Source organism: Talpa occidentalis, unplaced genomic scaffold (assembly GCF_014898055.3).
Source record: "Talpa occidentalis isolate TD23 unplaced genomic scaffold, MPIMG_talOcc4v2.1 talOcc4.7, whole genome shotgun sequence".
Taxonomy (NCBI): Eukaryota; Metazoa; Chordata; class Mammalia; order Eulipotyphla; family Talpidae; genus Talpa; species Talpa occidentalis.
The window spans coordinates 88,601,034-88,625,157 of NW_023605083.1; the positions used below are offsets into that span (position 1 = coordinate 88,601,034).

At 54.4% G+C, this 24,124-nt stretch overlaps 1 protein-coding gene across 1 annotated transcript in view; it reads left to right on the plus strand.

Moving 5' to 3' along the window:
- The window catches only part of SPNS2 (SPNS lysolipid transporter 2, sphingosine-1-phosphate), a 33,617-nt gene continuing 9,493 nt past the window's right edge, over positions 1 to 24,124 (plus strand). The window contains exons 1-3 of the mRNA XM_037495361.2: positions 1 to 581; positions 13,622 to 13,687; positions 23,394 to 23,530. Of these exons, the coding sequence (XP_037351258.1) occupies positions 212 to 581; positions 13,622 to 13,687; positions 23,394 to 23,530 (573 nt within the window). The 5' untranslated portion in view covers positions 1 to 211. The remainder of the gene's footprint in view (positions 582 to 13,621; positions 13,688 to 23,393; positions 23,531 to 24,124) is intronic.

The following is a 24,124-nucleotide window of genomic DNA, read 5'->3' on the forward strand; positions in this document are numbered from 1 at the left end:
GGGCCGGGACGCAGCTGTCAGAGGCTTCGGGGCCGCGAGAGCGGCGCATCGGGCTGAAGGGTGGCAGCGCTGCAGCCGGCTCTGAAGTGTAGCAGCCCGCGGGCCCGGCCGGCATGGTGCAGCGGGGGCTTCGCGGCGCGCGCACGCACTGAGCGGGCCCACGCTGGGCCCCGCGCCCCCCGCGCCCCCCGCCGCCCCGATCCCGGCCGGCATGATGTGCCTGGAATGCGCCTCGGCGGCGGCGGGCGGCGCGGAGGAGGAGGAGGCGGACGCAGAGCGGCGGCGCCGGCGCCGGGGGGCGCAGCTCGGGGCTGGCGGCGGTGGCTGCTGCGGGGCGCGGGGAGCCGGCGCCCCTGGAGTCGCGACCGCCGACGATGAGGTGCAGACGCTGTCGGGCAGCGTGAGGCGGGCCCCGTCCGGACCCCCCAGCACCTCCAGCACCCCCAACTGCGCAGCGGCTGCCAAGGCCCCCGGCACGCAGCAGCCCAAACCCGCCAGCCTGGGCCGCGGGCGGGGGGCAGCCGCCGCCATCCTCAGCTTGGGCAACGTGCTCAACTACCTGGACAGGTACACCGTAGCAGGTGAGCGAGCGCCCCACCCAGCCGGAGCACCAGGTACCCCAGGGAGACTTGGGGCGCAGACCCCCTATCTCCAAGCCTTAAGAGGCGTTCGTAAGGGTCCTCTGCTCAGGCACTACTGGAGTGATGTGAGATCCACGGGTCCCATCCAGGGACACCCCCACCCCACTTTCTGCGTCAGGGGTTCGGGTAGTCCCCACCCCTGGAGTAGCCCGCGCGTCCTCGCCAGCCCTTGACGTCCCATCCGTTGTCCTCGTCTCCGAGTCTCCTCTGCGTCTCCGCGTTCTCGCCTCCGCGCCCCCTCCTGCCCCAGCCCCAGGTTCCCGGGCCCCTCCCCACTTCCCCCAGGCAACGCAGTCTGTCCGTCCGTCCGTCATTCCGCGGCGGGTCAGTCTCTCCCTTCCTCTACCCCTCCACTCCCCTGCGAGCGTGCGGCGAGCGCGCGCGCCCCTTGCGGGTGTACACCAGGGGAGACCAAATGTGCGCGCGCGGACAACGCGGGTGTGTGTGAGCGTGCGAGCGCGTGGCTGACAAAGGCTCTGGGCTGCGGGGAGCGGAGGGAGGGGCGGGGCCAGTCGCCGGCGCCTGGGGACCCAAGATGCGGTTTGCAGCTGGCCAAGACTAGAGGCCTGAGAACGCCTCCTCTTGCTCTAAGGCTTAGGGCCGGGGGTAGGGCACAGACCACTTGGGCCCAAGAGGGGCTGCCTCATCCACTGCGAGCACCTCTGGGAAGCTGCCTTGGGAGTAGGGTTGGGTTTCCCAACAACTGCGTTCTACTCTTAGATTTGCACCTGATGTGCCTGGTGTGTGACCTTGGGCCACCAGTCTCAGCTCCTGTTTAGCTCCGTTCCCCATTTGTGAGGTGGTTGATTCCTGGGACCTTTGGGGATAGACCGAATTCTGGTTTCCTGGCTGGTATCTCCCCTACCCCAGTTCTCAAGTGGGGGTGGGTGTGTGGGGGTGTCTGTGAGTAGGGACTTTCCCTACAGTGAACTGTTCCTGGTGCAACCTTGTAAAAAGGCCTCTGACCTGGTGGGCATAGGTGGGGGCCCCCTGTGGGAGGGACAGCACTGCCTGTGTACCTGGCAGGCTGGCTCAGAACCTGCCTAATCACAGCTTCATAACATCTGGAACTACAGGGGAAAGAAAGGACAGTGGAAGGAATTTGGACAGACTCTAAAGAGTACTTTGTGCTGATGGAGAGAGTAGAGTCTGGGGTCCCCTTCTCCAGGCCTCTATCTTCCCCTTCACTGAAAGGGATTTTTTGTCAAGGTGCAAGAAAAGAACTCTGATGGGAGAGCAGAGGCTTCCGCCTACCCCCATGAGCGCTCTCAAAGCCTCTTGGCTCTCTGTCCCTCCACTGCAGGGAGCTGAAAGTGGGTACAAGCAGCACCATTTTCTGGGTCGGATTGTCCCTAAGAGACTCTTGGTTTGGACCCAGCAATGCAGAAGTACACCAGCCCTGTCCTGCATGCCATGCTGCCTGCAGCCCAGCTTAAGCGCCACCCAAGGTGGGAGAGGTCAGAGAACACTAGGGACTGTAATCAGTGCAAAATAGACCTCTTTGTACAGGTGAGGAAACCAAGCCCGCTGTACCACCCTTGTCCAAGATGGCTGAGGGTGCACAGCAAAGCTGGCGTTAGTTTCCCAGCCTCCACCTGGGAAAGGTTTCCCACCCTCTCAGCTGGGCAGTGAGTGGTGCACTTCTGGCATTGTAAAGCTTTCCAACTTGTTTTTTCCGGCCCTAGACCATCCCCTCTGACATTCTCTGGGAAACTGACTCTGCTGGAGTCTGAGGATAGGATTAGGGAGGTCTGGTGCTTATCTGCCACTACCCCTACTTGGGTCCCAGAGTCAGAATGGGGGAACAAGATAGGAAATTTCTGGCAAATTGGTAGGGGGAGAAGGAAAGCAGTGGCTAAGAGGGGTGTGGGGCAGTCAGGAGGAAGGCCAGGAAAGCCCTGTGCAAACACCCGCTGGGCTGTGCATCCCTCCCTGTCCGGGTCGGGGCGGGGGAGTTCATGCTCCACCCTGCCCCCAACACACAACATACACAGATTTCCTCTCCGGATAAGCCTGACTCCCTCTCTCTTTATGGTAAGCTCCCCTCACTCCCCACCCTGCCCCCAGGAGTTTACTGTCTTTACAGCAACTACTCTGGGCTGGTGTGTCTTGTGGGAGGGGGGCAGAAGAATGGCCCTACCCAGCCTGAGTCCACCTGTTGCTAGCTGGCCCAGCTGGGACACAGGAGAGGGTGCACACACCCCACCTCCCTGCCATCTTTGATCCCTGAAACACTCACTGACTTCACGTCAAAGAATGGGGTAGTTTCCACTGCCTCCCTTTACATGGGCCTTGTGCAGGTCTGTGCTCGTGGTACAGACCACCAATGTCCAATTGGAATATAATGCAAGCCACATTTTTAATTGGAAATGTTCGTGCAGCCACCTTAACAAAGTAGATTAATAATATATTTAATTCAATAGATCCAACATATTTCATCATGTGATCCATGCAAAAGCTGTTCATGGGGTATCTTACCTACTTTTTCATACTAAGTATTTGAACCCTACGTCTGTTTTACATTTACAGCACATGTCGGTTCGAACTAGCAGCATTTCGGGTGTGCGACGGCCACAGCGGCCAGTGGCCGGTGCGGTTCTGGAGTCTTTGATGCCAGAGCGCCAGTCCAGACTCTTCATCTCCTCCCCTGTGTGACCTTGGGGACCTTGCCTGGCCCTCCTGTGTGCTCATTTCCTTCCCTCCGCCTCCTAGGTTGTGTGGAGTAAATGAGATTGTCTCTTAAGCACCTGGGACAAGGCCAGAGTCCTGGGAGAGCTTCCCAAACATCCGCTCCCTTCCCGGCCATGTCTCCGCTCAAGCTGTGCCCCTGCCACGATGCCCTTCCCATTCTTCTCTGTTTTTGACAGTTCCTTTAAGGATACCTTTGCGTACCCCTCCTTTCTCCACCAGGTCTCCATCCTGGGAACTCCAGTAGGTTCCCCTCTGCCCTCGCATTCCCAGCGCCACCCGTGATCCAGCTAATTATGGCTCTCCTCCTCCCCATGAGAACCCCCTGAGGGCAGCAGGCTGCAGCAGCAGATGAGGAAAGCCAGGGAACTGCTTTTGCTTTTGCTTTTCTACCTGGGCGTTGCTTCAGTTAGATGAAATTAAGGTAACCCAGAACCCACCTCTGAATGCTTCCCTCCAGCACCTGGTGTGGGGAGGACACTGATGCCCGGAGATCGGCACTTATCCAAGGTCACATGGCAGGGTGGGGCAGGACCAGAACCCCTTAGGACAGTGTTCTCTTGGGGAAGGCTGGGCAGGTGACTCTCTGCTGAATTTAGCATGGAGGAAGTTTGAGCTCCCTAGGGCACATGGCTCTTGCTCCCATGGCCCCTGCAGGCCTGGCAGCCAATCAGGAGGAGCGGCCCCTCAGGTCCTGGGTCCTGGATCCCCACTTCCCCCACTCTGCTTCCCAGCACAAGAACTGCTTCTGCCCCTGGGCTCCTATTCTTCTGTCTGTAAAATGGAAGCAGAGCTGAGTGTGTAGGTGGCAGTTTTCTGCTCCTGGAACCAGGCCCAGCAGGAGGGAGCTGGTGGGGCCCTGTTCATGGTTGGTGAATGACTATTTGAGAACTGAGATCCTTCCCTAATTTCACTGGCACCTGTTCCCTTCCTGAGACTTCTTTTCTTTTGATCCAGCATGTGGCAGATTGGGAACTTGAAATTGGGTGGAGCTGGGGCAGGTGAGGAGAGGCTGAGCCTTGCCCTGGGGGAGTCCTTTTCTGCCAAAGAAGCTGAGACTGGTATCCATGGCAACCGCTCACTAACACAAACCCAGAGAAGAGACAGTACTGGGACACAGCCAGGGAAACAGAGCTGGTAGGGACTGGGGGCTTCCCCAAATACCTGAGCCTTGTGCAGGAGGAGGCTGCCAGGCCAGGGCTCTCCCCTCTTTTTTTTTTTTTTTTGTCTGTCCAGAGCTAAGAGTTGAGAAAATGGAGGCCCAGAACCTTTTACAGGGTCACCTGGTGGATAGAAGCCAAGTAAAGCCCCAAGCTCTGTGGCTATCTTTTTGGATAAGGATAGTCAACACCGCTCCTGCCCTGCCCCCTCGGGAGGCCCTGTCCCCTTGGGTGGCCCTGCCCTGGTCATAGCCACGTCAGCACTACCTGAGGTCTGCAGGGCGGCGTGTCCCAGGGCTGCATTCCAGAGCTCCTGTCTGGCAGGTCAGCACCCAGGTAAACTGCTGGGCAGCCTGGAATGCCAGTGTCCTAATGACTAACCCCCAGCTGCCCATTTCCTTGCTGCCTCTTCCTCCTAGGCCCCTTTCCAGCTGGTTCTGCCAGTACTTCTGCTGTGCTGTTGAACTGTCAGAGGAAGTGACTTGCAACTCGCTACTTTGGTCTGGGGCCCAGGGTCTGTTCCTGCCCCAGCCTGTGCCTTGGTCTCCTGTTTTGCCAAAGGAGCAGGCAGCTGCAGGGCCGCCTCGGCTCAGAGTGAGACCAGCTACGTCAGAGCAGCTCAGAGAGAGGGGCTCTACATTCTGCCCCCAGACAGGAGGTGATTTTTGTTTCTGCCTGAGTATGGGGGCCTGAAACTTTGAGGAAGGAAGCGGGATGAGAGCTAGGAAGCTACTCAAACATGGGCTTGATCCTCAGGTTCCTGGGGCTGGGGTACCTAGTATCTTTTGGACTGAGCTTCCTGCTCCTGACTTTGCCAGACTTCTGTGTGACCCCAAGCAGGTTCTGACCTCTCTGATCCCTGAATCCACAACAGATGAGTTTGTCTCTTTCTGTGCTCAGGGTCTTAATCTTAAGGACAGTGAGGGGCACTTGGTCTAAGGAACTTCTGTTGCCCCCCCCTTCTGCTTTTTCAGGGTTTGTCCTCCCAGATAAGCAGGTCTGTTCCCCAGGAGTGGCAGCAGCTTACCTTGGGTTCCTCTGGTGGCCCAGTAGTGCCCTAGTCTTCTTCCCCAACTCTCTGGGCTGAGTCAGGCACCTAATTGCTGGTTTTCAACTGCATCTGTTGAAACTCCATCACAGCTCCTACCTGTGTGGGGAGATGTCTCCCTCCAACCTCGAGGGACTGAGCCTGGTCATCTCTGGCCAAGGGGACTGGCACAGGCTTGGCCCTGGTCCACTGACCAAGGGGCAGACTTGGCTTACCCAGCCCTAGCCTACCCCAAAGCTTCAGTTCCAAGACTGAAGGGCTTGATGGATATGTTTGGACAACCCTGAATAAGGACTTCTGTTTCAGAGGCCAGGGCTTCTTTTGCAGTGGCTAGTGCTGTCCTTTTGTCCTGTCAAGGGCTCACAGCAAGCTGCAGGCCTTGTGTCTCAGGAAAGAAAATGGGGGAAGTGGTCAGTGTGGTCCCTGGCTGCCTAGCTCACAGCCCTGAAAGTGGGGCCTCCTCACCCCCATACTGTACGGAGTGGCTGCTGTGCAGGTGGTTGCTGTGCCGGCTCTGCCTTGCCACTGCTGCAGGGAGGGGACTTGAGGCGGACTGGCCCCAGGTTACACAGCAAAGTGGCGTGAATAAAATGCTGGTCTGCTCTGAGCCTGGCCCTCCCCTGCTAGCTGGGAGGCTGACGAAAGAAGTCCTAAGGGAGATATGGCCAAGGGCAGAAGCATTTACATGGAGACAGGGGATGGGTGGGGTCCTGCCTTCTACCCCCATCCCTAGTTATGCCAACATGGGGGCATTGCAGGATCTGCCTCCATACCCTCCTCCAACCCTCCCTGGTAGCTCCATGAGATCTCCATGGTACCTTCACTTGTGTCAAGCATGGATTTGCCAAATAAATGGCCCGGAAGCCAAGAACATCTGTAAAAATGACACCGCCTAATGACACCCCTGGGGAGGGGTGGTGTCACTTTGTCACGTAGTTTCTAGCACCCATGTGAGGGTGGCTGGTGTGGATATTTAGAGGAAGCAGTTGCAACTTCTTTTGGGGGGGTTGTTGGGTTGAGGTGGGGACCACAGGCTGGGTCTGGATGCTTATTGGCAGTTCAGCCTGGTTCCTGCCTGGTTCTGTAGTCTCTCGCTCACTGACCTTCTAAATTTCAATTTTCCATCTGAGAAGTGGGAGCAGCAGTCACTAATCTCTGCCAACTGAAGCAGCACATGGGGAGAAGGTCGTTCACGGGCTTGAGCTGTGCCATACCCAGCAGGAGCAAGGTCTCCCACTGTCCCTCTCCCGCACACCCCTGCGTGATCCTGGGCTGCAGCCACACAAGCCAAGCCCTCTGAGGGTCATGATAAGGGTGTGGCCACCTTGTCCTTCCTCCTCCCACCACCATAGTCTTGGGAGCTCCTGAGGCAGGATAGGGCTGGGAAGGCCGAACTGGGAAGGGGGGGCTGTGCAAAGCCCCCAAATTGCTAAGGCCAAGTCTGGTTCCAGGAAAGCTGGCCCCAAATGATAGACTAGAACCACAGGACAGAGGCTGGGCTGCCTGTCCCCGCCCACTCTGGGCATGGAGACTTGGAGGGGAGGAGGGAGGTCTCTCTGGGCACTGGGGGTGTCTCCTCTCTAGGGCAGGCAGGGTCCACAGTAGGTCTTCGTTAGGAAGGGGTGTGCAGGCCTCCAGCTATAGTGCTTTCTAAGGGGACAGGTTCAGATCTGAGGTTGTCTAAGAGGAGACTCTCTGAGGGACTGAAGCTATAAAACTGGGGGGGCCTCATCCTCATGGTCCCTGCAGAGATGACCCCTAAGCTGTACCAACATGAATGACCCAGATTTGTAGGGTAACGTGGGTGCAGGAAGGTTGGCATAAGTAGAGCAAATGCAATTGAGGTTCAGGAATGGACCCAGCAGGGATGTGTGAGGATTCTGGGCCACTTCTCACATGGGTAACCTGATGCTTCGAGTAGGGGCCAGATACTCCTGGCGGTCACCCAGCTTGGCCTTGGGGGTGGGATGGGGTAGGATCTTGTGTCCTGGAAGCTCAGGGGCAGGTAGAAGTGTATGTGCATGAGAACCTAGGTCCCTGACTCAGGGGCTACTTGGCCTGGTCTCCTTAGGCTGATGGGGGGTGCTGGCAGGGCTAACCTGTGGTTTCCCAGCCTGAGCCATGCAGAGCCAGGCCAGCAGAGCCAGGCCCTCAGGCCCCTGTAATTACTGGGGTGGGAGCTGTGGCCAAACATTGGTGCAGGGGTGAAACTTTCAGCTCTGAGAGCCTCCACTGGGGGACCAGTGACCCTCTGAGAAGGCCCACCTCATGGCAGGCTCAGCCCCAGCCTTCAGATCCCTCACCTTGTCTTTCCTGCAGTCTGTCCTTGTTTTGGAGGAAAGAACACTGAGGGGGGATCTCCCCTTTGTTCTCTGGTCATGACCCGGGTTGTGTCCTGCCCGGCAAGTTAATCATCAGAGAGAACATTTATAAAATTTATTGAATTCCTACTATGTACCAGACACTGTGCTAAGCACTTAATGTGGATTAATCTATAAACCTCACAACCGTTTTATAAAGCAGACCTTAACATTAAGACATGTTACAAAAAAGAAAGCTGGCACAGAGAGGACAGAGAACTTGTCTAAGTTCACGTAGGTGGGAAGGGGAGAAAGCCAGGATTTGAACCCAGATGGCCTGGTTCTGGAGCCCATCCTTATGGGAATTCAGCTAACTGCCTGCTGCTCTGAGGGGAGGTGGTGATTATACTTGAGCTTGAGCACCAGGTGGCCTCTCTTGGCAGACCGGGCATGAAGAGACCTCAGGATCCCATCATTTCAACCTTGCATGGGAGCCTGGTCTGAGCTGGGGGCTCCCAAGGTCAGTGTGGGTTTCTTTTCACACCTTGTGATATCAGCAAGGTGGGTTTGACTGGAGGAGGGAGGAGGAAGCCAAGAGTCCTGAGATCTGGACCCTGCTCCTCCAGGGGCTACTGAGGGGCCAGCAATGGTGGCAGATGCCTGAGTTTCTGCGCCCAGCTGGCTGGGGGAGCTGGGACCAGATTCCACCCACCTCTGGGGATTCCCTCAAGATGACAGGTACCTCATTAAAAGCTGCAGAGCAGGGTGTTGGGGTGGCATTCTGTGTCCTTGAATCTGGGCCTTGGGTGGGGTGGATCTTCACTGGTGAAGATGGACACCCCAGGAAGACAGCATGGCTATCATTAAGGCTGGGGGTCTGCAGACTGTGATGCTAGAGACTTGGGGCCCTCAGACCAGCAGGTTACTGGTCACCTGGGTGACGTGGTAATAGATCGCCAGATCTCACCTCTAGAGAGGGCGATTGAGTAGATCAGGATCATGGAGGCATCAAATGTTAAAGGTCTAGACTCAGTTTGGGTGGCAAAGGGCAGCCACGAAGAGTCCCTGGGTCTGCATACTCAATGAGCTCCTGCAGGTAATGCTCTTAGAACGGTGTGTGTTGTGTAGTGAGCACTCACTCAACAGTCAGTCACTTGCTATTATTGTTATTCTTGGTGGTATTACTGAGCAGGGCCAATGGGTTTGGAAGAAGTCATGGGTGATTTTGAGGTCCAGGCAGAACTGACAAACCCTGGGCTGTGGTGTTACCTCCGTGAGTCCAGACAGAGCTGGTCTCTGGAGCCCCAGCCCAGGATTTAGCAGGAGAGCAGTAAGTGCCTGAGAGGTCAGGCTGTGGGGGGCTGCTGGGTGGGCTGGGAGGACTGGGGCAGGGAGCCAGGGTACATTTCTGGGGTGAGGGCTGACTCCTAGGCTCTGGCCTGCCGTGGTCCTGTACAGGGAATGGGGACCAGGTGGTGGGGCCGTGGAATTGGACTCGAATGACTGAGACACTGAGGGATGAGAGAGTCTGTGGTGTTGAGTCACCAGTAGGTGATTGGTTTCAGGGGAGTGATGGAGGTGAAGACATTGGGTTGAGAGGGGAGAGAACTCTATTAAAAACTTCAGCTGTGAAACAAGGTGAGAGATGGAGTGACTGGTAGAGGGCATAGGTTGAGTTGTTTTTGCCACCAGGATGAGAGCTGTTTGTGAGCAGATGTGCAGATGACAGAAGCAAAGGAGATGGTGCACACAAAAGCCTAAGCCAGGGGCTGACCTGGGCAAGATCTCTGGGAGGCAGGCGGGATGGATGGTCTAGGTAGAGCAGGCGACAGCTGACCTTGGACCAGAGGCAAAACCCTTGGGGGCTTGGGAGAGGTATAAATGGGATCCATGAATTAGAAAATTCAGGGGCCTTGCTGTTCTAGAATATTCTTTTGGCCCAGGGATGAGAACCCTGTGACCAGAGGGTAATTCTCACTGTGGATTTGAAGCGACTGCCTGGAGAGAGCCAAATTGGAAGCTGTGGCTCTGGGGGACCTCGCCTACCCAAGGCTGCTGGGGCTGGTGGAATGGGCTTGGCCTGAGCTGTAGGAGGCTGTTCCTGGGCGTGAGGCCCGTCCTGTGACCCACCAAACCTCAGCCTCCAGGAAGGAGGCTAAAAATAAGACTGTGGTAAAGAAGGAAGGGGGTGTGTGGGCTCAAGCTAGGCTGGAGCTCAGAGGAAAATCTGAGACGACCAGCCGAGCTGCTGTGACACATGCTTCCCATGCCAGTGGCCAGTGGGCTCTCACCCTCCTGCGGTCATGGCCCTTCCATTCCCGGAGAAGGAAAACAACCCTGAAAGGCTTGGGTCAGGCCTGACTTGGGGCTTATGGCTCACGTGAGGCCCTGCTCCTCAGGAAGTTTCTGCCCTTGTATTGCAGTTCAGGCTTTGCACCCCAAACTGGGCCCTAGGGGATCTCAGGGTGGGGGTATCCAAGTATTTTTGTGACTTGAGGTCTAGACTTCCCAGGGACTCTGCATGCCCATCTGGACATGGAGAAATGTTCCTCCCTCTTACTAGAAGTTCTGTGAGGCAGAGGAAGCCAGAAGAGGCTTCCTGGAGGTAGTGGCAGCACTGGATCTTGAAGTCATAGTAGGGAGGGCCAGGTGGTTAGGGTGTTTCTCAAGGAGGAAGCGAGATTGTTTTGATTTGCTGTGGACACATGACATCTTCATGCTGATCCATGCCCTCTCCAGGCTATGCATGGGCCCCGCAGTACAAACCGGGGTGGGTGGGTGGGGAGTTTCACCTTCCAACTCCATCCATCATTTCTCCCACCAATATTACACGGTGACCTTCTGGGTTTGGGGGTGACATGCTATGGTTCCCTCATTCAGGGGCTGAAGGTCTGGTGGGAGGTCAGCAGGTCCTTACTTATCATCCACAGTCACTCTGGGTCAGCTGTGTGCTGGGCCCTGGGCCAGAGGACAGGCATGAAACACAGAGGCCGTGTGGTGGAAGAACTTTGGTCTTGGCAATAGACCTGACTTCAGATTTTAACTTTGACACCTTAGGTGCTATGTGACAAGGTACTTTACTTCTCAGAACCTCAGTTTCCTCATATGTAAAATGGGAGTGATAATCATAAATACCAGCTATGGTGGCAAGGATAGAAATGCCACCTGTGGAGTCTCAGTATCTAGAACTTAGCAGGAACCAATAACTAGTAGCCAAGGGGCTCATATTCATGTCTCTATGTGTCTGCCTTATAGAACTAACTAATCCTAGCTTGACAAATACTAAAATAAGAATGGACAGGGGGAGGAGGGAGGAGAGTAAGGGACAAGTTTATTAAGGGTGGTGGGAGGGGGAGAAATCAAGGAAGACTTTCCAGAAGAAGAGGCATGCAAACTAGTCTTGAAAGAGTGGTAGGGATTAGCATAGCCAACAAAATTGTGCCAGGGCAAAAAAGGAAGTGTGTACATTTGGGGGGAGGGAGGTTGAGTGTTTTTGGGTTGCTGGAGTATGGAATGGAGTGGTGTCCTGAGTAGTGAGGTTGGAGGGTGGGGTTGACAGGGCTGAACCTGCAGTGCTTGGTCCTCTTCTGAGCACTGGTAGGCCATGAGTGATGGTGACTATGTGAGAGAGGGGTGTTTCAGATCCACAGCTCAGGGAGAACAGAGGCCCTGGCTTAGGAGGGGGGAATGGGTTTTGGGGCTGGGAGGTGAATGTGAGTAACCCCCCAAGGTTGGGTCCAGCCTAGTCTCTCATAGGCCCAGAGGGAACTCTGGACCTCTCTGACACTAGATTGGGGCAACTCGGAGGTCCCACTTGCTGGCCCCACCATCTACATGCCCTGTACCAGCCCCCTGCTTCTGCCTTCAAGGCAAGGCCACAACCTGCCTTGGTTATTAAGTCATTAACTAGGCCTCACATGGCCTCCTCGTTATGGGTAATTATGGTAAAACCACTTGGGGCATTAACAAGGAGGAGGCCAGCTTCTCTTGGTTGTCAGGCTGCTAGGACACCAGCTGGATCTGACCGTGTGTCCCAGGAAATTGCTCAGCATGCCAGCTGAGGGACAGTGACACCTTCCCCCTCTTCCTTGGCCCCAGCCCTATGCTAGGTAGGATCACAACCAGCTCTTGGAGATTCTACTCTCGCCCATTTCCCTGTTGTGTGTCTGAGCATTTTGCTTGACTTCCTGTGCCTCAGTTTCCTCATCTGTCCGGTGGAATAAAAATACCAGCCTCATAGAGGGTTAAACCAGAAAAATGCCTAATGTTCATCATTTTAAATGCTGACGTCATCATCACCGTCATGGAAAGCTCTGGAAATCCCCAGAAAGCAAGGTCCAGGTCCCTCTGTCCTCTATGTGATGCAGGCTTTATCTCTATCTCCTTTCTTCCCTATTCCTTCTCAGTGCAGTAGTTAGGAGCTCTGACCTGTGACCTCGCCTCCTGCTGTCCTCAGAGATAAGGGGAGATGGGGGCCATGGGGTCTGTGGGGCTGGGGTTCTGCTTCCTCAGAAGCCCTGCTTGAGAGCTGTGAGATGTGAGAGGGGCCCAGGAGGTTGCTGGTCCCCCATATAGCCTATTTGTTCACAGCTAGTTGCTCTGGTTGCAACCTCCATTCCCCACCCTGCAAAATGCAAAGCCCTAACAGGAGACAGAGGCAGCTGGGACTTGGAAGAAGGGCAGGCCAGCTTCAAAGGAGCTCCTCACCCCACAAAAGTTGGCCTTGAGCTTTGTTTACCTTCCATGGAGTCTTGGCTCCTGCATAAGAAAACTGGGAGTCCTGGTTATAATCCTGGGGATGTTAGGGGGAAAAGGATGTCCTAAAGCTAATTCCATACAGGCTTTGTGGACTCCACTCCCACCCCAGGCCAAAGCCAAAGACACTAGGAACTCCAAATCCCATCACCACCAAAGGGAAGGTGGCTGGGACCTGAGGGTGGGGTTAAGCACCCAGGTTGATATAAAAGGCAGACACGTGGGCTTTGGGGCATCCCCATTTTGGCTCTCCGCCAGCTCGCAGCGTCCGGCCAGCTCTGAGAGTGACTTTGGGTTTCCAGGTCGGCGGATCGGGTAGGACGCGTTAAAGACTTTATTTCCCTATTTTCTCCCTGAGTTGTACATTTTCCTGATTTCCTTTTCCCTTGTAAATAAACCTTTTATTAACCTTTTGTGTGTGCCTGTAGTGGAGTATTCATAAGTCCCTTTTAAGCGCGCGGGTGAGGACCCACAGCCAGGATCCCGTTCAATATCGGGTCTGCTCTATAACAGGGACAGTTGGGTGAGCGTGTGAGTGTGCTTATGTGCACAGAGAGGTGAGAAGATGAGTGTTGGCGTGAGCCCCCTCTACCCTCTCTTTGGCCAGAAGTTTCCCCACGCCTTTCAGTGGCTGTGCTTGTGATCTCTGGCCTCCCTGAGGGTAGGCCTCAACCCCCAGCATGGGACTGGGTCGCGCGTGGGCCAGAGGCCTAGGCTGGCACATAGGAAGGAGGCTTGGCTGCCTCATCTGAATGAACAACCACAGAGGAACCTCAGACCCCTGCAAGGGCCAAGTGAGGGGGTGGGACCCCCCTCAGGGATCAGGGGGCCCAGGATGGAAGGAATCAGTGGCTCCAAAGTCCCCAGGGCCCTGGCTAGACTGGGCAGGGTGATGTTCTGTAGATGGAACCAGTCTGGGTCCTGCAAGGTGGAAAGATGGCTGGAATTGGGGGTGACCTGGTGGGGTGGGGGGGTCGGGTACCCAGGCACCAGAGTTTGTCAGTAAGCACCCTCTGTCTCCCCTGCCAGGAGTCCTTCTGGACATCCAGCAGCACTTCGGGGTCAAGGACCGAGGAGCCGGCTTGCTGCAGTCAGGTGAGAACCCCTGCCACCTTCACCCCTCCCACTGGGCCTCTTCTCTGGCCCTGACTTTCAGGAAGGAGCATGAACTTGGCATTCGAATCCTATTGTTGCCACTCACAAAAGGCTCCACTTCTCCAAGTCTTTCCTTCTTTTCTCCTTCTTGTAAAACAAAAACAAGTGGCAGCCTGGAGGACTGTGGGAGATATACCTTGTGGGGGCCTTGGGGGCCCCAATGCTTCAGGGTCCATCTAGAGGCTGGTGAGGGGCACAGGTGCTGTGAACAGAGCCTTAGTGACTCCCTTTCTATATGCTGCCTGCCCCCCAATTCCTTCCATTGCCTTCAACCTGGGAATCACCTCTTATGTCAAAACAGAACTCCCCCGGTTAACCCCGAAGTCATTCCCCAACCCAGACAGGAGGCTGAGAGTCTGACTCCCTGGGCCCTGGGACTTTGGCCTTCTGATCAATGGGGGGCAATGGCTGGAGCCTCACTGGGCTGGGGCAGTGTGGCAGGTCATCGAGCAGTTATCCCAGCCTAGCTGCCTCTCCCTCAAGGTTCCGTGTCTCCTTTGTTCCTGCCCTGCTCATACATGGCCCCTCAGGACCCAAGTTCCTGGCTCCCTGAGCCTCCCACTCGCTCTGGCCCTGCTGGTCATACCCTCAGCAGGACCCTGAGGCCTCGGTGAAGACTCAGAGCCAGTGTTGCATCCCAGAGCTGAGGCCCCAACCTTGTGTGTGGTCAGTTTCCTTGGCCTTGGAGTCCATCTTACTGCCAGCCTGTCAGATGTGAGCAGGAAAGCCCAAAGTCTGCATTCCAGAGTGTGAACCCCTTCCCCTGCTCAGGCTTTCCTGGGAGGGAGGGCGGGAGGGGTGGAGCTCACTGTCCAGGAACCTGCCTGACCTGTCTAGGTGGCATTCCAGTACACAGAGTGCCTGTCTCCATCGTCTCCCTGTGCTCACAGAAGCCACAGCCACTCAGCCAGGGTTCACCTGTCCTCATTGCCCACTTGGGGTCTCTGCGGCTCAAAGAGGGGACATGATAACTCCAGGGCTTAGTCCTCATCAGTGAGGCCCACCAAGCAAGAACAGGGCACGTCACCTCCAAAAGTTGGTCAGGTCTCTGCCCCTGCAGGTGTCCCCTCCTCCTTGGGATAAGAGCCCAAGCTTTCCTGTAACTCCTCCCCCCTTCTTGTGCCTCCCTTGCTGGGTGAGATCAAGTCAGCCTGCCCTGGGGCCTGGGACAGTCCCTTTAGCCTCCTGGGCTCTGCACTTACAGGCCGGAAGAGAGTTCAAACCAGAGGGAGAGTGGGAGGGAGCCGATAGAGCCAAATTGCCCAGCCCTTTCCCTCCCTGGTCCCTTCCCATCCTGAGCCTCATCCCCTCACTGATTGATCAGGAGTAACGCTCTGCCCCAACCTCCTCCATTCACCCCCCACCCCCCTCCCCCTCCCCGCCACTGAGGGTGGCCAGTGCAGCTGAGGGAGAGGAGGTACTGGGCTGGAGGGTCACAGTGTGTTGTGGGTAGGTCCCTGGCTGCCTTCTTGGCTGAAAGGGAGAAGTCACTGCAGCCCCTACAGATTGGTGGCTCTTGGCTGGAGGTGGACAAATCACCCATAGGCATCATCTTGTTTGGTTCTTCCTCCTATGAGCTCCCTTTGTCAGTTTCACTTTCCAGATGAAAGGACAGAGGTCAAGAGAGGGGAAATGACTTGCTTCAGGTCTCTGGTGAGAGAGTAACAGATCTGGAATTAGGACTTACATGTGAAGACCTCTTGGCTTGGGGAGGGGGCACAGGCTGCACTACATGCGTGAGCCTTATCCCAGGGCCCTGTGTGCCTGACATCTCTGTTCTCACTGTGGGTGCCTCTGGGCCTTGGCAAGAGTTTCCAGCACCCTAGAGATCCTCTAGCCCTTATGCCATGGCCTTCATCCTAAAATCTACTCTTGGCACAGCAGGGAGGGCTCCTCAGAGTGTCCTCATCCCTCAGCCATCTGAGCCAAGAAGCCAGTAGAGCTAGACCAGGATGTGACTCAGTGGCAAGCAGGCAAATCACCTAATTGGCCTGAGCCCCAGGCACCTGTCTCTTCTCCAAGCTCCGATAAGGTCGGAGCTGGGTGGAGGGCGCCAGCCAGGTGTTGGTGCTTGCCCAGATCAAAGGGCCAGGGCTGACAGCTAGGTTGCCTGCTTATTTGTGGGCACCGTATGCTGCTGGGCCAGGAGACAGAGTGGGGGGTAGCTTGGGGTTAGGCCTGGGCCTGCCTCTCCTGTTTCCCCTTGGGACTATAACATGAGGGCTGGCTTGAGAAAAGCCTACTCTCAGTAGCCCCCTTGCAGATTGCTGACAGCTGAGAGCTGGCCCCCGAGGCACCTGCAGTGGCCAGAGCTCAGTTTCCGTGAAGTCCATAGTGGAATTATAGCTCTTGGGTCTTGCTATTTTGGGAAGTCAGGAGCCACCATAACCTACACCGGAAGTGGCAACTGCCACTGGCCCTGCTGCTTGGCAGGCCCATGTTAGGATTCCCCTGCGTTCAGGTAGATTCCCTCTATTGATGGGAACAGGAAGTGTGTCCAGTCCCCATACAGGCACGGGGAGAACAGTGGGAGCTCAGGGGCATGATAGCAAGTAGGCATCTCTGCCTCTGTCTGGTGGTAGATGAGGAGTTCCTCAAGGTGGGACATTTGAGTGGGGCTTTGACATATGAGTTAGAGTTTGTTCAGGGCAAAGGATTTCCAGTCAGTTTGTCATATTAAATGGATGTGAGAAATCCTCCTTACCCTCCATGCTGGATAAAGTATGCCAAGAATACATTTAAATTGCATAGCTGTTTCTGAAAGCTAAAGCTATCAGGGAAATTTCCAGGTGGAGAAACAAAAGAATTGAACTCAAAAACTGGAGTGAGAGCTGACATTGAAGCCAAGTGATGCAGAGGGGACTAGTATAGTTCAAAGAGGCTTGTTACAGTATTTTTAACGTAAACTTTTTTTTTAATCATGAAAAAAATTTAGACACACAGAAGAAGTAGAGCGAGATAGTACAACGAAGCCCATATGCAGTCACCCAGATTCATCAAAGCATCACCAGTCTGGCCCAGTTTCTAGGCTCAAGGGTTTCTTTGCTTTGAGGATTGGACAACACTGACTGGGGTGACTCAGTCTCAACCCAGCGTCCAGGACAAGCTCCCTGATATCAGGTGTGCCCCCATGCTGGTGGGCAGTTTTTCTGGTGAAGTTCACTTTCATGGGTAGAATTCTCCTTCCTGGCTTAGCTTTGTCCAGAGAGCCTTGTGTGGCCCTTGCTTTGTACAGGCTGCCACTTCCCCATGTAGGATTTATGTTTTCAGGGACCCCAGCAGAGACAAATCCAAAATGGATCCTCTGAGAAGCCATTTTTTTTAAAGCTTTATATTTATTTATTTATTTATTTATTTATTTATTTATGCATATAAGAACTGGGGTGCAGATCAGAGGTTCAGGGGGTGAGAGGATTCACCAGAGACAGAGTGGGGAACAGAACAGATGGAACTACTGAAATACACTGCTGAGGAGAGCAGTGGGCGAGTCAGGAGAGGTCTGCTGCGTCATGTGGGTCACCTCCCTGGCCAGGGATCAAACTCATACCGCAGTGGCTGGCGATGGCTTGATAGCACTGAGACTTTAACTCTGCGCCTTTTTGATCCAGGGTCTATGGTACAGGCAATTCCTGCTGAAGACAAACTCAAATTCAAAGTGAGCTCACAAGGATGTCCACCTTTGTGAATGGGAGTCATCTAGCCTAGGCAATAACAAAACCAGCTCCTGCAGAAGGACAGGAAATAATAGACTCATCTTAAAAGGACTTTAGCTATCCTTAATTTTCAGAGCATTGTAAGAAAGGGCAGACTTTAAAGATAGGAACAGCACATTATTTACAAAGAAAAAGAGATTCTTTTTTTCAAAATTCTAGAAGTGAAAAATGTAGGAATTAAAAAAATTAACTGTAACAAGTACATAAGTGAATTAGATTAGACCCAGCTGAAGAGAAAATATGCAAATTAGAAGAAGGATGGAGGAAATCAGCATAAATGCAGCTCAGGGAAAGGGGAGAGCAAAAATGAAGGTTGTGCCACTGGCTGGCTGCACTCTGCCTGGGGTATGGGAAGAATGGAGAGAGAGGAGACTGGATAGTAGGCAGGATCTATTGTGAAGGCATCTGACTTTGTCTGGCAGTAGTGGGAGCCAGAGAAGGTTTTGGAACAGGACAGATCCCTGTATGGTGTGTGCATCAGAGTGGAGCTGAGTGTGGGGATGAATGGCAGAGGAGACTGGGACGCATTTCGGGGCTGGGGTTTGTGGAGTCACGAGTGTCAGGGTGGGTGGTGGGGAGGGGGGGGGAGTGTTTAGACAGAGGAAGAGCCAGCTCAGACTGAAACCAGACAGCATCTCTGCTTGGGACTGTCTCCTTCTGGCCTCCCTCTCTCCCCTCCTCACTTTGACTGGCTTGGCAATATCCTTTCATTTTGACAGACTTGGGGTTTGAAGGCCCCAAAACTGGGCAGCCCCGTGTCCATCCCTCCAGGGCCATCCTCTTTTCTCTTGAGATCTAAAGGACCAGCCCAGGGCTTACATCCTACCCCGGGTATAAGGGAGGAGCGGTTCCTGTTCTTCCTATAGGAGCTCTGAGCATAGTGGGCTCTCAGCACCAAGGGGGCCTGTCTGTCCTGGGTCCTCCTCTCCGTCTTGGCTGGCCTGGGTCACCCTCCATATCCAGTGGGTAGGAAGGATACTCAGGCAGTGTCTGCCGCCCGCCAACACCATGCCGGCCTGAGCACCCTCCCTGTACACCGGATGTGGAGGATGGTGAGTCTTCTCCAAATAACAGTCAGATCTGGACTTTGTAAAAATAATCCTGGTTCAAACCAGGCCAAGGTGGGGGCTGTATGTGGGTTCCAAGGCCACCATGTGGGGAGCCCAGGGCTCCCCCAGCTCAGACCTTGCCAACTCCTGCTCTAGGACCACATTCTGGGCTCAGGAGCCCCATGACGGGGGTGGGTAGAGGGGGACAGTGTCCTGGGACCCAGAGCCCACATCGGGAGATATTTTGAGCTTTTCGGTGCCGGTCCCTCAGGATACATAGGGGAGAAGGCCTTCAGCCAACACACTGAGCCCGGGGGCCGCCATAAGAGGTGGACCGCCCCTTGGGGATCTTGTCCAGCCCTATCTTCCTGATGATCTGCTGGCAGCCCTGTGAGGAGGGGGCTTCACCTGTCTTACAGAGGCAGGAGTGAGGCTCAGGCCTAGGGTCTCCTGGGAGCCAGGCTTCTGGCTCCTCCCACCCTGCATCAGGCCCTGTCCCTGTGCCCTGGCTCCCTGCCTGCGACTCCATTGTCCCTGGCTGTGGGCTCAGCGCGTGTGAGCTGAGTGAGGGCTTCCCCACTCCCGACCACAGGATGTCCTCGTGTGGGAACTGCTGGGAAAGCCACTCCTACTGAAATCAGGGGTGGGGCAGCTGGTCTGCCCAGAGAGCTCGCTTCCAATAAACAAAGACTGCGGGATGGAGGGTGGAGGGGCCAGGGAAGCTTCTAGCCTGCCTGGTCTTTATTTCCAGCTGTGTTGCCTCCTGGCCCCATCAGCCTCTCACCCCTTCTTGGGACAAGGGTCACACATTCATTCTGCCACTGACAGATTTCCTCCTGGCCCTAAGTGATTGTGTTCAGGCCTCCCCCCGACTTGTGACATCCCCGAGGGCCTGGAGAGGTCCTTTCTCTTTTCTATCCCCAGCAGAGTAGAGAGCTTCAAAGGTGGACTGGGGACTCGTTCCTTACCATGGATGCCTTTGTCCCCAAGGGAAGGCACTGCATGGCAGGCGGTGCTTCTGTTACAGAGCAACCACTTCCAGTGTCCTGCCTGACTGTGTCTTCTTGGGCATGTCGCTCCACCTGTCAGTACCCTGAGTTGTAAAATGGACAGACATGGTGGGTACGTGGTAGATGCTGGGGTCAGGCTGTGGGAGTTGGGGCACAGGGCACACCTGCTTCAACAGGAGTTCACTTAGGATCCTGGATGCCCCTGCCACCCACTGGGCTGCAGAAAGCTAGGGGTGGAAGAACCAGGAGAGGTTGCCTTCCTACTCTGCTGTGGGAGGAGGGCCAATCCACCAGGACAGACTGGCTTGGCCCTGGTCTGACCAAGGCCTGGCTCCCCACCTTAAGTCCCCCCATCTCTCACCACTCAGAGGGGCCTTTCTAGCTCTCCCCCTTGCAGGAAGAGAACAGAACATTGTTCCCTATTGCCCTCCAACTAAAAGTCTAACCTGTTGTAGTGTTTGGGGCCCTCTCCCCCGCAGCTTCATCTCCCACTGCTTCCTCAGGAGCCTTCCTTTTTGTAGCCTGATGCTTCTTGTTATCCCTGACACACCCTGAACTTTTTCTGACCAGTTGGGACCTTTCCCCTTCCCTGTCTGGGAGTCTGCAGGGTGATTTAGAGCAAGGACTCTGGAGTCAGACAAATTGGGGTTTAAATTCTGGCTCAGCCAACACTAACTGTGATGTCACTTCTTTTAGCCTCTACTGTCTCCTCTGAAAGATAAAGTTAATGGTGAGAATCAAACGAGATAATCTGCTTATGTCAGGGCGCTTCCCTGGTCCTGCCTATAATAAGTGCTCCACAAATGATAAGAGGTTATTACTAGCAAAAAAAATTATGCCTCATTAACCAGTATACAGTATTGCTTATAAGATTTTCAATTTATATTTGAGTACATGATCTTGATTTCAAATATTATCATCATAGTAAACTCCTATGCATCCTTCAATGCCCAATTCTGACATCTCTGCCTCCATAAAACCTCCCTCTCCTGGTAGAACTTGGCCCTCTTTACTAGTTCCTTGGCATTTGAACCCATTAAGTTGGGCACCCCATAATGGTCGGACAGCAGGCAACTTCAAGTCCTGTTCTACTTACTCCCCACCTAGGATTGACAGGCACAGAGGGAACAATTCTTTCTCTTCCCCCTAATGTGTGTAGACCCTGAGGAGACCCAAATTTCTTTCCTGCCCGTATCCTGATTGGATACCAGTTAGGTTGTGGGAGGCAGGCTCCGCAGGAACAATTCTTTTTCTAATTATGAGGAAATAAATTTTGCCTTGACTAATCAAAACAAGGGCCTGTATTGACCGAGGCTGGAGCCTCCAACCTCGAATGGGCCATTGTGGGCAGGGTGTGGCATGGAGCACCTTACCAGCATTATCTTACCCAGCCTCAGCGCACAGGGAGTTGCTATTTTTATCTTCATTTTACAGATGAGGAAGTTGTTGCACTGGAACTGGCTTAGACCAGCTCCTGAGAGTCAATTGTTAAATTTTCAGGAATTGTGTGAGCTAGTTGTTAAACACAACCACTGTTGAGAACTAAATGATATAAACTTATAATTGAACAATGTATGTTTAAAAACAATGGTAATATATGCTCAAAATTCATCATACCCTAACTGCCTCATTTTACTATAATCAGTGTTCTTAAGGCTTTTACATCTATTGTAACTGCATTATAGTAATACTATATACAATGTAAATCTGAATATTATCGATGCCATCATTGTAAATCTGACTGGTGACATTATGTTGGTAGCTTGAAATCCTAGTAGGGACATAAATTACACCAATTTTACAACATGGAAGCTGGCACACTCTACACAACACTTACGTTTAGGGAGAGCTATTGTTAAACACTTATTACCACAGAGAGGGTGTGAACTGCCCAAGGTCACCCAGCTGGGAAGGAAGAGAGCTGGATTTGAGCCCCCCTAGTATGTCTCTGGTGCCTAGCTTTGTGCTGATTCTGCCAAGCCCCAGTTACAGTTGCCCCACACCCATCCGCGCTGGCTGTCCTACGGATAGGAGAGACAATCACCTTCCTCCAGCCCAGCCCCCTCTTCCCTTGCTCACTTTCTCACCTTCTACCTCCCCTCCCTCTTTCTCTTCTTCCAGTCCTGGCTTCCACAGGGACTCAGGCCTGTGAGAAGCAGCAAGCCCATGTACACATTTAGCCTGGTGGTCAGAGGCTGGCCAACTGGTCACCTCGTCTGGCCTTTGTCTGACCATCTGCCAGTCAGCTATGGGACTCTGTTCCGGGGGATGGGGCTGCCTTGCCTTGTGACCTAGGGCCTGCCCTGTTTTGCTGGGCCTCCTCATCCTACCTGGGCCCTTCCAGGCCCCTCCCATCACTGGCTGGGGTGTCTCCACAGACTCCGCTAAGACTCTGCCACTCTCCTATTCTGAAAGAACAAAACCAGGTCATGTCACACCTCTGCTCAGCATCCTCTGTTATCCTTTCTCACCTGTAGAAGCCACAGTCTTCACATGGCCCCAAGGCCTTCCCCATCTGGCCTCTCCCCTCTGTCCCTCTGTTCTAGTCACTCTGGCCTCTGCCGCTCCTCAGATATACTGAGCACACTCCTGCCGCAGGGCCTTTGCACTTGATGTTCTTGCTTCAATATTTGCCTGATTTGTTTTCTCGCCTTCTCCAGGTATTTGCTGGAGTGTCACCTTCCCTGACGCTTCTACTTCAGCTCGTAACCTGTGTTTCTCTCTCCCACACACACTGATTTTCTATCTGTTTCTGACCTTTTAGCCTCCTTAGCATTTGTCACCATCGGACATGCTATACTTTTTATTTTATTGGCTATTTCTCCTTACTAGAGAAAAAGTCCAAGAAGGCAGTTGGTTTTGCCTGTTTTGTTGAATGGGTGAATGGACAAAAGAATGACAGTGCTTCCAGGTGGAAGTAAGCCTCTGAGGCTTCCTGGGAAGAGGGAAGCTGTGTGACTGGGCAGGTATGAGACCTGGGGCACCAGACCCAGTGCTGCTGTGATTTACTATGTGTCCTTGGGTAGGCCCTTTCCCCTCTGCATCTCCTTCTCAAGTGAGGACAGCAGAGTGGCAGAGTAAGAGGAACTCTGGCCCTGGAGTCAGACAGACAGGAGGTCAAGTCCTTGAAAGGTCGATGCAGGAGGCCAGAATGCAAAAGCCCACCAGGAAGCCCATTGGGACCAGGAATGCAGAAGCCCGCCTAGAAAATTCAGACAATAAGCCTCTCCCCGCCCTACAAACTTTTTCCCACCATGCAAACCCAGTTTCCCACCTGACCTCTCCACAACCTATAAAAGCCTGCCTCCCCCTGGCAACGTGGGCGGCCTCACTGACCCCCACCTTGGGTCCATGAAGCTTGCCCCGGGGTGCAATAAATTTTCCCCTCCTTTGAGAAAGCTTGGCCTGTCTCTTCTTGTCTTTACCACGCCAAACCTTTCAGTCCCCACAGGGACATTTCCTGCCGGTGGGGCCAGGGACAAGCTACTTCCCTCTGACTTTGTCTCCTCATCCGGGAGGTGGGGTAGGGGTTGGAAAAACACACAAGAGGCTGTGTGGTGAGCCCCTAGCATGTCTCCTGGCCTGTAGAAAGCTTTCAGTAAGTACACCTGTAGTCCTTTAAAAAGTACCAAGGGCTCACTCCCAAACTGGACAAACTGGACAAGAATTAAAAAGGTGTAGTCACCTAATCTGAGGGCCTTTCCTGCCTCTGCTGGCCCAGGCCTGAGCCAGGGTTCCACTCTCTGGCTGGTCCTCAGCCCAGGGCCCAGGCTGAGCTTCGTTTCACTGGCACTTGCCTCCAGCTGAGGCTCATGGGCCAGCAGGCTCGGCCACAGGGACATGGGACCCCCTCAAGCTCTCCTCTTCCGTGCAGTTTTCATCTGCAGCTTCATGGTGGCTGCTCCCATCTTTGGCTACCTGGGCGACCGCTTCAACAGAAAGGTGATCCTGAGCTGCGGCATTTTCTTCTGGTCAGCGGTCACGTTCTCCAGCTCCTTCATCCCTCAGCAGGTGAGGCCGCCCAGGCTCCCCACCCAGCACCCCGCCTGTCCCTTCCATGTGCCCCGGTGCCTCCAGGGGGTGGTTAGTCTGATTGACCCGTCCTAGTCGTGACTGTGGGTCCCAGCCCCAAATGGTGTCTTTGGGTACAGCAGGAAGGGGGGTGTCTTTGGACAATTTTATAAACAGCCCTGCAGGATGGGCCTTCCCCATGCTGGCCTGAGCCCGGATACTTGCAGGCCTGCATGGCCTCCTGCTTCTTTCTGAGTTGCTCTGATTTGGAAAAGATGCACGGGCCAGAGGGAGCAAGTGTGGCCCAGGAGCCCTGACCCTTGGTTCTAGTTCCGGCCCTGCTGTGTGACCCCCAGGTCACACAGGCCTCTCCTATCCTCACCCAGTTTGCTCTTTGTCTGACGGCCAGCTAGCTTCTTGGGTCACAGTCCTAGGGAAGAAAACATCAGCTCAACATAAAGAAGATATTTCTTACTGGGTTCCCACTGTTCTTGGTTGAGTACCCCAACTCTGTTGCCCCCTCAGTTTTGTGATCTAGAGAAACCTAGTCAACCTTGTGGAGCCTCGGTTTCCTCATCTTTAAAATGGGATTTT